The sequence below is a fragment of the Vanacampus margaritifer genome, chromosome 3 (assembly GCF_051991255.1).
Source record: "Vanacampus margaritifer isolate UIUO_Vmar chromosome 3, RoL_Vmar_1.0, whole genome shotgun sequence".
Lineage (NCBI taxonomy): Eukaryota > Metazoa > Chordata > Actinopteri > Syngnathiformes > Syngnathidae > Vanacampus > Vanacampus margaritifer.
Genome location: NC_135434.1, coordinates 12,545,225 through 12,559,933, shown reverse-complemented (window position 1 = coordinate 12,559,933; position 14,709 = coordinate 12,545,225). Strand labels below are relative to the sequence as shown.

The 14,709-nt window shown below is 38.1% G+C and overlaps 1 protein-coding gene across 10 annotated transcripts in view; it reads right to left on the bottom strand.

Annotated features, from left to right (window-relative positions):
- The window catches only part of pde4d (phosphodiesterase 4D, cAMP-specific), a 220,437-nt gene that overhangs the window by 32,977 nt on the left and 172,751 nt on the right, over window positions 1–14,709 (bottom strand). The window contains exon 1 of one of the 10 annotated variants that reach the window (XM_077562177.1): window positions 4,916–5,221. The exons of the other annotated variants lie outside the window; for them this stretch is intronic. Coding sequence (XP_077418303.1) covers window positions 4,916–5,031 — 116 coding nt within the window. The 5' untranslated portion in view covers window positions 5,032–5,221. Of the gene's footprint in view, window positions 1–4,915; window positions 5,222–14,709 lie in introns of those variants that run through there. 10 annotated transcript variants of the gene reach the window in all.

Sequence of the window (14,709 nt, the reverse complement as noted above, 5' to 3'; positions counted from 1 at the left end):
CATCACAAGCCTGTTTCATAACACAAAAAGTGTCACTTTTTTTCCTCCATTGTCTCTCTCCGGTGTAAATTACACCAGCACTTACTTTTCTTCTTTTTTTTCTCCCCCATGTGGAGTGTGTGTGGCAAGAGACACACCCTTTCTGGGAATGTCTTTTTGAGGTATTGCACCAGCTCTGACATCACTCATAGCTCTTTTCTTCTGGCCTCTGACGCAAAGCTCTTCCACATTTCCCAACAAGGAGAGACTAGAAAGGACATCTTTGAAGAGTCAGCAGATTCCAGATACGCTTTTAATCTGCCTTTGCGATAAAACACTATGTCTGGTTGCGGACAGTAACTTGTCCAAAGATGGAGCTTCAGCGGCCCATACATAGCGAACGCGCTAGACACCCTGCAGGGAACAATAATGCTTCCCACGCGGGTCAAGTTGCGTGCTTGAATGTCAGGAAACTTCACCGACACCGACTCCTCCTCACACTACACAAACAGTGTGAGATTAAACTTGCAGAAGATCCCTGGACACTACATTAGGTTCGTAAAAGAAGACAATTTGAGTTTTTATTAACAAAGGTGGTTTATCGTCATTTACACTGAGAAGTGTTAACTTTCGACCACAGTTTCAATGTTATTTACATACGTTAGAGTGCCATGTTAGACACAGCTGTCAGCATGATGCAGAACCAATCGACATCGCTGCAAACTACACTCAAAATATTGACCACTTAACTCGCTCACTCTCAGCCATTTTCACTGAAGCAGCCCCCTTCGCTCCCGGATGTTTTACTGGATTTTGACTGATTTTGCAAGGCCCACAGAATACTATGTTCTATTATTATAAAACATGGAACCTACCAAAAGAAAGATGAGTCTTTTCTTTCATCAGGAAAAAAGTATATTTCTATCCGTTTCCGTTTTGCAGCAATTACCATTAGAATGTAGCTAAGTTTCATCATTATTTACAAATCCGTTTAGAACTGTGGGTGAATTAGCTTTTTTTTCAACATGGCCCTGGTTGAGCTCTCATACTCTGCTTACACTTGCTGGCTGTTTTTGTAATCACTACCATTGCTTCACCCATTCTTTGCAGTTCAGAAGCTGCATCAAAGCATGCTCTAGCATAAAAAAAAGTATAACTACGTCTTTGGGACACTTAAAACATTTAAAATAAAACTTATTTATACGTTTTTGGGAGCAAATGAGTTAAGGATGTAACGTTATGCAGTACGGTACAAAGGTTGAACTGAATTAATAGACAAGCCCACCAAGCAGTTTTCTTCATCAAGATTCCTGTCCTATTTGTTAAAAAAAAAAAGTCTTTGTATTTTTTGTTAATTATACGTATCATTTTGTATTCATTTTTATTACGTCATATTAATGAAATGATTTATAGAATAAGAATGAATGGTTATGTTAGTGTTGTACACTTGGCCCATAAACATCAAAAGTGAACACAAAATGTTGCCCAACCCACTTTAGCCACACAGCAGCTCTGTAATCAAATACGCACAATGCAGGTCAGAAAAAAAAAGTGCAATGCAAAATGAAATGTCCAGTAGCACTTAAACAGACCTTGTAACCAAAGCAATAAATAACCAATGCCATGGTTGCTTTCTAGCAGTCATTCAAGATTCAGTGACTGTGAGAGACTGCGCCGCCGTATTTTTTATTTTATTTCATCTTGTCACTTATTTTCTTTATTTTGAGACTTTCATTCATTTGAAAATAAATTGCTAGCAGTTTGAAGTTTAAAAGTCACTAAACCTGTTCCCAATCACAAAAACAATAAGCAGCTTTGTTTGTTCCGTGACCTTAAAACCAAAGTTCAAAACAGTAATTTTTGGTGCACCCATGATAAACACAAAAGTGCGAATTACATTTATATTGGATCTCGTTGGATGCTAAGATGCCTTTACAGTACTTCAGCGATCTTCCCTTATTTACACACAAACGCCAACGGTGACGGAGAGCAAATTAGCATACACGTGATGAGTAGCCAATTGTGTCATCTGGGTCCATCTGGTTTGTCTCGTTCTGCCAGACGGAGCGTAAATTAAAGTGGCTTGCTGCTCGTCGTCTTTACGCTGACTTTCAATGCTCCATTCAGACGAGCCGTTCAGTCGTGACATGCGTGCAAATAAAGGTCACGCACTCAACCAGTTCTGCTAGTCTGCCACCGGGAATCCAAAGACTCCCATGCGGCTAATACAAAACAGGCCCCGCGCACATGCGAGCGACATCATCGCTCAGTCAGGTCATGACAGACAAAGTCCAGATGAATGCGCTTCAAGTCAAAGTCAAACATTCACGTTCTTCCACACTTAAGCTCAGCATCCTGTTTTTTTTTTTAAGTGGGGGAGAGGTGTGAGAATGCTGGTTGATATTTATTTAAGGATTGGATCTTGGTATGGCTGTGAAAAAAAAGTGGAAGATCTCAATATTTTTTATTACCACATGATAATAATAATGAAAAAAAGAATAAAAATAAATGAAAACATGCCTTTTTGTTATCCACTTGAAATCCAGACCCCCCAAAAACACCCAATATGATTTGATGAGTGTATGAGGTTCTAATTAGGAAATTGCACAAAAAAAAGTTAATTAGCAGCACATGAGGTTGAAAGTTGGCGGAAAATGTTCTCAAATGCGCTGGAGTGAGCAAAAGTGTCAGCGGGGAAAAAAAAAATCGACCCCACTTCCCCACTGGTCCCACAAACCTGCTATCATGTCAAAGCCAAAAGGTAAGCAGAGCTGCAATGAGGTGCGCGACCGTGAGAGTTATTGTCCTGAATTGCAAAAAAATAAAAAATACACAAGCCGACTTTTGGGGGGGAAAATGGACCAAATTGGAAAGTTAACCAGCATTTGACTTTATGGTTTCCACTTAAGTACTCAATTCAACGTAAACAAACATCAGCTTTGTAGTGGTATTGAGGCAGATGTATCGGCTCCACATGCAAAATCACACACTACAAAAGATTACAAGCCCAGTAAAGTGCTGTCTTATCTTTAAAGACAAAGCCAAACTATCACCCACGCCCATCAGCGCTACTTGCATATCTCACTTGAATATTAAGCGATAACAACAATGAGTGAGATTCCACTGATGAAAGGACGTCGATAAAGACCTCCTTCACGATCGCAGCGACGATTCGGAGAGATCTATTTCCAGCGCTGTCTGACGATGTGACAGTGGAAGAGCATATTTACTGGGCGCCCTCCCGGCGTGCAAAAGCGACAGGAGGACAATTCGTCAGAGGGAAAAGAGAGCTGACAGCCAAGGACGAGTGGAGACAGGACGAGGGCAGGGCAGGTTGCGCCTCGGGCTACGTCTTTGTTTATCAAGAAGATACTACTTCCTTGTAGGACAAATGGAGATGGTGAAAAACCTGAAGTCTTGCCTATGGCCAAATGGGGGTGCCGCCGCTGATAAATACAACTTGGATAGTTTGGACGTATTACAGCGCTTGACCTACAAGCTGATTTTGGGGCGAGAGACAGGACTGGTCGCCAATCAATTAGCAGGAAGCACATATAGCCAAACAACCATTTATACTCAAACCTATGAAGAAGAATAGATTCTAAAATTATGCTACTGATCTCTAAATCACAGAATGGCTTAGGCAATTCATATATTGCAAATACAATGCTCATTGAAGATAAACACAGTAGGGTTCTGAGGTCAAACGAAGGTCAATTAGTGGAGCCCAGAGTTCAAAGCAAACATGGTGCATCAGCATTTAGCGGTTATGCTGGACACAAAGCGAATAAGATGCAAGTTAGTCCCAAACACTTTTAAAAAATGTGTAAATGCTTTTAAATCACAGTTAAAAGCTATGCCCCACACCAATCAATGATTAAGGTATTTTAGAACATTTCTAGAACCAAATTTTCCAAAAATCATGTTCTTGCACAGTACCTTCTTTTAGTAATTCCAGTAAACTTTGTATTTCTTTACTTCGGCTTTTAATGCGAATCTGAATCAGATTTATTGGCAAAGTATGTAAATATACACAAGGAATGTGTCAACAGTCACAACCCGTGCGAGAAACACCAAAAAACAACAATGATCAACAGAGGGAAACAGAATGGGAAGCCTGGCAGTTCGCTAGTTAGCGCCCTGAGTTTCTTCAATGGAAAAAAATGAAGTTTTTTCGTTTTTCAAATATCTTATACTTGTTTGCCTCTAAAAGTTGGTTTGTAACTTTATGTATGAAATGTGCTATATAAATAAAGCTGCCTTACACTGTAGGACTTCAGAAAAAAATGGCTGCGTAATATGAGTCCAGAGTTAGCAACAGCATATCTGAGTGCCCCCAAGATTCATATATCATGTCAGAAAAGCAGACAACAAGCAATAATACCTCATAATGATAATGTTTTGAATTTTGATTTTCTTCATCTTAAAAATTCTCGGCTGTTGGCCATAGCATGAATTTTGTCCATGAGGAGACTAAGGGCCATGCAACAAAGTGGAGACTGTGAAGCAAAATATGGCTAGGGCTATCTGAAGTTAGCTTATGCGTTTATTAAGTCCTGTAAAAACCATACGGCCTCTACACAGACCAGAAAAGTTAACCGCAGGCGCTACAAATTGTATCTGCTGGTTGTAATAAAATTCTTGAGTTTAAAAAGTTTGTTAACCCAAAAATATCAACATATCGACTTTGACATTTTAATGATATAACATTAAAGCTTTATTTTTATCGGTCGGCGATAGTGAGAATGATATCTGATAGGAGAGTAAGGGCTGCCGCAGCCAAGCGGAGACTGAGGAGTATAATACGGCGAGGGTTGTTAGCATAGGATGGATGTAAACCAACAGGAGGTAACACTCAAACAGGAAGGAAGGAATGGTGAACAATAGCATGACACACAGAGACGACAGGATGAAGATTGCAAATATTTCCATTTACCATATTCCTTCAGTGTTCTTCAGCGAGCTGGTGGAGCGCGACCTTGGCTTTAGAATGATACTCATTTTCTCACGTTCCCGTCCGCATCCACTTGCGCTACTTACACACACGCACATAGAAACACGCGCACACACTTGAGGGCCACCTGGACCTCCAGTCCTGATTGCTCCGTAGTTTTCAAGTATTCCGGATGATTCCCGACTCCTGGACAGTCTCGTTTGTAATCCCGACAACTTCCTGGGTTCGGCTAGCCCCACTCGGCACCCTCGACCCCTCACCCGGGTGGAAGAGTTACATGACTCTTCACGCTCTCTCTGCCTCACTCCACAGCTACAGCCTGGCTTTTGAGTGCGAGTGGGAGGAGTTGTTTTGGTCATAGTAATTCCTGAAAGGGCGGGACTTGTTTTCACTCCTCGCTGCCTCCGGGGCGTCTTTACAATCTCACGCGTCAATCACCCACGCTGCCTCGGTAACCTCAAACCAACGGCTACAATGCCAGGAGAAGCGGCCGGGGACCCTATGCGTTTTGGCCACGGCTTAGTAAATGTGAGGGAGTGGATGAATACTGACATTTTGATAAGTAACCTATCATAAAAAAACTCATTCCAACACTACTGCTGGCCAGGGTTTGGTGACAAATTTAATTCAAGAGGAAACTTAAGAGGAGACAGTAACACAGCAGCAGCCAAGGAAAAGCCAGAGTTAGTGCGTGTGCTTATTTTGAAGCATATGGAACTACAATGCTAGAGAATATAACAGCAGAATCTTTACATCTAAAATAAACAAATGTGTGTCCTTTTGTCTCAAACCATATAAATATTACTTTTGGAGCCCAGCTAGCACTTGGATGCAATATAAAGCCACAAATGCATAGTTCGCAGAATACTAATGCATTCCACAGGGAATCTTCTGGACTTTCTTTTGGATTTGAAGTATAAGAAAGCAAGATAAGATAATAAGATAATACCCAAACTAGAGCAGGAAGTCTGTCATTTTTCTTAAGTCAACCATCTTGAGCAAATTCCAGGACTCGGATTTGGACAAAGTATTTGAACGAGCCAGTCAGAAGTGGGTATCTTCAACCAGTGTTTCCCAAACGTTATTGAGTCAGGAGACACGACAACACGGCGCTAACAAAGTGAGAAAGCCAACTTCAAAAGAAAATATTCCCAATCACAGTGATACACGGACATTCATGGCAGCACGTGATAGCGTGGCGGCTAATTTGTCTGAGCCCAGTTAAAGTTTAAGTTGCCATCACAAACTGTTGCCACCAACATCAACAAAACGTCATCCTAAAATCAGGTTCAATCGCTAATAAAAAATGCTAGCAAAAAAAACTACTTAATTACATTGACATTGTAGAATGCAGTGTCTGTTCCCAGCGTTAGCGGCTAATGAATAGCAGCTAGCCGCTAATATAGGTTGGCAAGAACAAAGGCAGTTCAATAGGCAAAAATGACTGTAAACTTTCATGCTGACAGCCTGACAAAGTTGCAGTTGAGTTATTTTCTCTCACAAACCAGGCTTACTCAAATGTGCTGTTTATGAAAATTCAGCAAAATATTGACAATTATCTAAACCAATAGGGTGTTTATTATGTGTATTCATAATTGCAGCTCTTTATCCAAGCAAAAAAAGTATATATATTTTATTTAAACATTTCATTTTTTGATAGTTTTCAGTAGGATATCCAAATGTGTTTGGGGATATTCTCATTCATCCATGTCATTTCTTTCTCAAGGTGTTAAATTGATTGCAACTGGACCAAAACATTCGATAGCTGCAGCCCTAGAATAAAAAAGGACCACAATGGCTCATTCATTGTTGCTTTTGTTTTTAGAATTGCATAGCGGGTCGACTCAAACGCTGTCGGCTTGTGTTCCCAACCTCCATCATTCAAAACCGTACGATGAGACTGTGGCTGTTATATACAGACAAAAAGACATCCAACACCAAGACGCCCCGAGGTCAACTTAAAAGCAGCCTTGAACATTTCCACTGACTGGAGACGTAAGCGACGTCAGAGCGACATCAGTCAACGCAAGGTTCCTTTTTGTTCGCAGCAAGCACGGCGTACATGAAAGACATGCAGATGGAAAAGTGTCCATCTGCAGTCCCATTCAAGCCAAAACAAACGGCCTGCCGGACCCTTTTGACTGATAATACCGCGGTCATCCACTCCAATCGCACGCACGGGCTTTCATGTCAAGAAAGGAAGGCGGCGACGGCACAGGCGGCGGCCTTGAGGTGAACGCAGGATGCTAATGCTGTCATCACAGACACACATCGACGTAAAAGTGAAACAAACTCACTTGGGAAAGTTGCTGCAATACTGCAACTATACAAACACACTCTTTTGAACTATATATCTCATTATACTGCAAATCCCATTTAACCCTATAATGCCAATCATATTAACTGGAGAACCCACGGGGTCAAATTTGGCCCCTATAAATTCTGCTACTCAAATAACAAAGACCTTCTTTTTTTTTTCTTTTTTTTTTACAAATTTAACTTCAAAAGTCCAGAGTGCCACTTCTGACCCCTGCATGGGGCCATCTAGTGGATGAATATTGCACTTACATGAACCAGAGTGGTGGTGACAAGATGGCTGGCAACATGCTGTTTTGTTGAGCTGGAAATCAATCCAAACAAAACCATCTTCTTAGCAAACCATCAGATGGTAAAATTGTGTTTTTTTTTGTTAATCTATTTCATATCATGTTTCAGAATGCCTAGGAGTATGTTTTATATATATATTTTGATAAATTAGCAACTCTGAGCTAGTTCAAAAAACAAGGGTTAAAATTGAAAAAAAATTATATTTTGGTGTTCAGTGAACTTATAGCAGTCATTTAATGTATAATTCATAATTTTCCAAAGAAGAAAAGGGTTCTTGGGTTCTCCAGGGATAAATACAAGACATTTTGAGCCCTCTATTTGAGTATAATATTTTTCCCATTATATGCACAGACAATCCATTAGAGGGCAGTATCACCCAGTTGATGGCTTTTCCAGCGACCTTGCAAGATTGCCCCAATTGAGAAAGGAGACACCTATACTTACAGTTTTTCTCTATAGGTTTGGCACATTTCTTGAAACTGAGATGACATTTTCAAAATACCATGGACAAATTCCAAAACTACCTTACAATTGGTCTTAACTGAATGGCATTTCTCATTGCTTTCATCAAATTGCCAATGTCTTAGTACATATCTCAATTGCCTCAGTGGATCTGTGCAAATGATTGTGTACATTTAGCCTACAGTTAGCACACGCTGCCCACATTTAGCACATTTTCCAAATGAATAGTTCTCGCTGATCGAACTGGATTAGTTGTTTTTCATTCTAATGGCTATCCTCTCCAAAACATGTCAGCAGGATTTCAATGTGTAAGTCATAATATTCAAAATAATCTGTTCAATCGTCAAAAGGTTGAGACATTCACTTTGTTTTTTTCCTTGCTGCATTGCAAGGGAAAATATCTCTAATGTGTAAGTAACTTTGTGTGAACAATTTCCTTGACTGTGAGTATGTCAAACCGCAAACTTTGAATACTGCTCTTGTAAAATCCTTTTTTTCCCTTCAGTTTTATATATAATTGTATTTTGTTAGCTGTTGTGAGAAAACGTCTAATGATTTTGACTTGCGGTGCTCACAGAATGCCAAAGGGACTATGCGTTTTGGGAGCACTGACTACTTGTATGACATAGAAATTTGATTTTGACACATAGGTGAGCAGTTTTGAGAGAGATATGAGCTTTTGCAGATGATCCAAAGAGTTGTGCAAAATCATCCAAGTTCTTTTTGGCAAAAGAACTAAGTGAATGCAGATGAGCCAAAGCAATTGAGAAGGATCTTTGAAGTTGTGACTGTGCTGACTCTTTGTTTGCTAAAGGAACTTGGAGTGAAGCATGTGTGAGCAGTTTTGGGATGGATATGTGCTTTTGCTAATGAACTGTTGGTTGTGGTTGGTTGTGCACAAATGTAAGTATGTTTGGCCAAATGAGCTTGCACTTTTGAAAATGTCATCTCAGTTTCAAAGAAATATGCCAAACCTATGGAGAAAAACTGTAATATTAATAGTGAGAAATGTTATTTCTGATTTTTGGAAATACTAATATGTTTGATATGTTTATTATTAGATATTTGACAGTTATAAATGTAAGAATTTAAAACATTGTGACCGGATCAAGGCTGTATCAAATATGACACAAATCAAGTCATATGTGGAAGTCAAAAGACAAAAACGTTTTGTTTGTTTGTTCAAAAGGACCAATAAATACTCTATATACAAAGAATCCTAATTTTCTCTTATATATTTCATGGTTCAGGTTTTATAGGATTAACTCACAGAAAAAAAACTAAATAAAATGCTAAAACAATGCTGAATAGAATCTAAACTGCTGTATTTATACTGAATGGTACACTTTTTAACTCATTCACTGCCATTGACAACTATAGACGCCAAAAATTCATGTGAACTAGTACTACTAGTTTAACAATTTTTCATTTAATTATTTTTTTTATGAAAACCTATATATTTTTAATTGTACATTATTATTATTTTTAAATTATCATGCAATTAATTATGATTAAACGCCTCTTATTTTTAATATATATTTTTTAATTAGGCCCGTCAGGCGATCAATTTTTTAAAATTGTAATTAATCACATGACTTCACTAGTTAACTAACGATTAATCCCAAATTTTATATCTGTTCTAAATTTACAATAAACATTGTTTCTAGGTTTTCATACTCTTGTTAGCAAAAGTGGATTTTTTTTATTTAAAAACTAATAGAAATAGTTAAAATTAATTTTGTGTTTTCCCTTAAAGCTGCAATATGGAACTTTCCCCCCCAAAAATAACTTTACAGTAAGCTTTTTTTGTTTTAATCATTTATGAATGAAATGCCTTCTAATTAGTAGATTAACACCTTAGCTGTTCACAATGGGTACTCCTGCAAGCTTTTGACCAATAGTTTTCAGACTGGAATCGGGTTAGAATTTCCCGCGCCCTGTCTGCGGATGTGACATAATGTGCGTGGTGTGTATGTGAAGAATAGTGTGTGCAGTTTCATTTTTCGTCAGCAGGTGGCAGTAGCGATTCGAAATGGAATATTCTACGTTCAGTAGCTTTAAGAATACATTAAATTAATGTTTGTTTGCTCTCATCTTTTTTTTTTTTTAATAAAAAAAACATGTTACGGAAGAGCCTTTAGTTGTTTTGCCTGTCACTATGTAATACTTAACTTTAAAAAAATCATAACAGAATAACCATTATATATTATAAATTAACAACAAGAATACAAATATCCACACCATGGATATTAATAATGCAAGTCAAAGACAAAATTATATTCAAGCTCAGTGAGGCTGTTTCAAAAAGCTCCAAAAATATTTTAGCCACAGATATTCATAATAAGTAATAATTCGATCAACAATAAATAAATAAATAATAATAATGCCAGTAAATGATCAATAATGAAATGAGTATTGTTAATAACCCTAAAGGTCCCTCATAGGTAAAATCGTACCCATCCTGATGTACAAGACAGCCACCTAGTGCCGATTGTTGTGTAAGTGCAGCTTCAACCCGGCCATAAAAGAGCAACAGCACACATTTAAGTGACAAACATCACTTGACAAAATCATTGATTTTGTTTAAGGTGGAAAAAAAGAGAAAAAAGTGTATGGTCCCCGTAGAGAAAGCGCTCCGGGTAAACACTGATATAGCACTAAACGAAGCACAGCACAGATGGCTCAGGCGTGCTATTGACAAGGCTCCATCCATATCTATATGTCTACACACGCATTTATCTTAAGTTCATAATATGCAAATACACCACGCGCATAAAAAAAAAGAAAAAGCCACGTACAATCGAATATCCATATTTCACATATATACATACATACATGTATACATCTGGGTTGTTTTTTTTTTTATGTGTTCACTCAGGTCACTGAGTGTACGCTTCTGGCAGAAATATGGCGGCATGATAATGGACCTAATAAGGTCTTAAAATTTGCTGTGCGGGGCCTTAATGGACGCAGAGTGCTCGGATTATGAGCAGTGCGCCTGAACACCTTGATTGAGCGTTCGTTCGCCGTTAACCTTGTTGTCTGAAAAAGCTCAAATGAGGAATATGGCGCACGCAAGATGCTGCAACAGGGCAGGCGATCGCCTCCAGCTCAAGCTATCCATCAATGCTTTATACCATACAAACTAACATAATACGATTCCTAAATTGGAGCACATGTTTACATTTGTATGGCTTACTTAGTGTCTTGATGAAATGATCAATGCAGCTGTGTAGTTAGTGGGTGCGTGTATTTTGCTCAACTGCCTCATCAAGTGCAACTGCTGGGGCACGAGTTTGCTTGTCACAAAAAAATAAAATAAAAAAATAAAAAATACACTCATTAGACTTCTATTTGAAGTAGAAATGTTTGCCGATGCCAGTACGAGTACTCAACTCTTGAGTTGTCACGGATACCGATACCAAGTACCGATACCAGTAGTACTTTTGATGCATTTAAAAAAGACAACAACAAAAATGACAGAAGTATCCCAATAGAGCATTTGTCCTTAAAATTATATGAAATTAATGTCAATTTTCTATTCTTCAAATTTCTACTTCCTGATCAAAGGCTGGGTATCGGCCCGATACTTGGCATCAGTGCTTTTTAAGACAAAGGTGCACGGGTGCAGACGAACAGAATGTGTCTGTCACTCTTAATAATGGCTAGACTTTTTTTTAATTACTTCTATTCATATATTTACATTTATGCAAAATTTGTGATCGGCAGTAATGTCTTAATTTGCCTGATCGATCAATGATGTCATTGATCAGTTTAGTGGAAAAAAAATTAAGTTATTTTTTGAAGATTTAAAAAAAAAAATAGATACAGTATATTGGTCCATCTTCTGATATAATTGATGATTGGTTATCTTTTATTTAAATTTTTTTACAAACTCGATCGGTGATTGGCGAAAAATCTAATAATTACACTAAAAATTGTTACATTGTGCAATCCAAATCCAAGCTATTGCTGGTTCATTTGGCAACATTTTTGTACCTCAGAATTACTTTATGACGGTTAAAAATTTTGTAAATGAAAAATCTGTTCTGCTCATTTTCGGTCGATACTGATCAGCTGTAAATTATGTTACCGGCCTCGATTTCTGATCATGTGATCATAGTGGGACAACTCTATGTGAATACTCGCATAAAGCCCCATAAAAACAATAACAGTTTTAAAGAACGATCCCTTATATAGCATTTTCCCTTAACTCATTCACTGCCACTGACGGCTATAGACGTCAAAAAATCATTTGAACTATTTCTATTAGTTTAACATTTTTTCCACTTTTGTTAACAAGAGTATGAAAACCTAGATTTTTTTTTTCGAAATACAGATATAAAATGTGTGATTAATTAAAATTTTTAATCGCCTGACGCGACTTAAAGATTATGAAAAATTCGGGGCGTCAGGCGATTACATTTTTTAATCGCATGACTTCACTAGTTAACTCACAATTAATCACAAATTTTATATCTGTTCTAAATGTACAATAAAAAATCGAGGTTTTCATAGTCTTGTTAACAGAAGTAGAAAAAAATGTTTAACTAATAGAAATAGTTCAAATGAATTTTTCACGTCTACAGCCATCAACGGCAGTGAATGAGTTAATACTGCATGCAATTAATGACAGTTTTCTTTCCAGGTATCGTACGCTCCTAAAAATAGTTGGGTCAAAAATAACCCAACTATGGGTTCAAAAATTGACCGATCCTCTACTTGGGTCGTTTTGACCCAACTTTGAGTCAAGAAATGGGTCTTTTGGCGTAAAAACAACTTTACTTGGGTCAAAAAATTTAGTAATTTTCTATAAAACAACCCAGAAAGTTGGGTCAAATTGACCCATGTAGTGGATAGGTCCATTTTTTGATAATAATTAGGTTACTTTTGACCCAACTGTTTGTAGAGTGTATCGGCCCGATAGGTTACATGGTATCAGTACTCGCCCATCAATTGCTTTATGTCAATTATTCAATAAAATAAACAATATCGTTGTTTATCCATCACCTCATCTTAACAGCTAATTTTTTTTTAGGGTGTCCTCCATTGACCTTTTTGTTTGGGGCCCCCAAGAGATCAAAAACGCCTCTACACACACACACACACACACACACACACACACACACACACACACACACACACACACACACACACACACACACACACACACACACAAACACACACACACAAATCCAGAGAGTAAACAGTGATAGACTACAGCAGGTGGAGCAACTCAACAGATACTCAGTCATAGGCATGCAAACAAAGCAAGCGCTTCAAGTTCATGCTGACTTTCTGGATCTCACACAAACTTTTCTCAACTCCTTTCATCCAAGCCAAGCCGTCCGTCTGTCTGTCTGTCTGCCTTGCGTACCCTCTCCTGCCGCGAGGTTTGATGTCGATGGGCTTGTTGGTGGCGTAGGGCGAGCCGTTGGAGCAGGCGTGGCGGTAGCGCGCTATCTTCTCCAGCGACAGGTAATCGGAGTTGACCGGTAAACTCATCTCCAACAAGGGCGGGGGTCAGGGAGGGGTGGGGTGTGGGAGCCGGGTATGAAAAGCCAAGCGAGCGCGGCGGGCACCGCCGAAGGCTTCGGCGGCGAGGGTTAGTGAAAAGAGGAGAAGAGCGGAGTGTGGAGAGCGAGGGAGGCGGTGGGTGTGACTTGGAGTAAAAAAAGATGATAGAGGGAGAGAGAGCGAGGGATGCAATAGGAGGGGGCAAAGTGCAAATGCAGAGCAAACTAATTTATCATATCTGCCAGCTCATAATCAAGTATGTTTTCAAGTAATGCTGCATGCGGTCCTGCAAGTCCCGTCGACCATAAATTACACTCACCGTCTGCCTTTTATTTGTCAAACTGTTTTGACAGTTAACAGCTGAGTGGACATTATTATTGGAAGCTCATGTTTTTTCTTTTGTTTTTATGTTCATGAAAAAAAAAAAAAACTATTCAAATGAAATGCTTTTGTTTGTCTTGTAGTAGATAGTTTTTTTCCCCCCTGTGTGCTGTAAGACGTAAAAAGTTGCCTATTTTGAGAAAAAAATCGTAGTGACAATAAATTCACATTTTTGGGGGAGAAAAAAAAACATGTTAAACAAGTAAGTAATATGGAGTCTGGGGAGAACAGACAGGACTGTTCTTAGTAATAGACATATTTTAACAAGTGAATTTCAAAAATACTACTTTATTTTTTTTTAATCTTTCAACTTGTATTCTGGAAAAATAATTAATAACAACGTTTAGAGATGTTCGATACCACTTTTTTTCCCAGAATACGATTCAGACTCAAGTTATTTATACAGATACCATTAGTAGTACGTTTTATACATAAAATAAAACAATGGCAGATAACTTTGATTTCTAAACCTCATTACTAATGGAGCATAATTGTAAAAAAAAAGAAAAAAAAAAGATATATTAACTAGACATTATAAATCCTTAAACTGCTATCAACACTCAAGTCATTACTAACTAATTAATAAACAGTCCATTAATGATCTATTAACTAGTTCTAACCTATAGTTATTGTAACGTGTTACCAACTGTTCTGTTAAAAAAAAAGCCTAAAGGAAACGTTATTTTCAAAATAAACCATAAAAAAAGCAATTTAATTAGGAGTGTGCCCAAAAAATAGATTCTCATAAGAATCGCGATTCTCATTTAGTACGATTCAGAATCTATTCTAAATGTCCCAAAATCGATTTT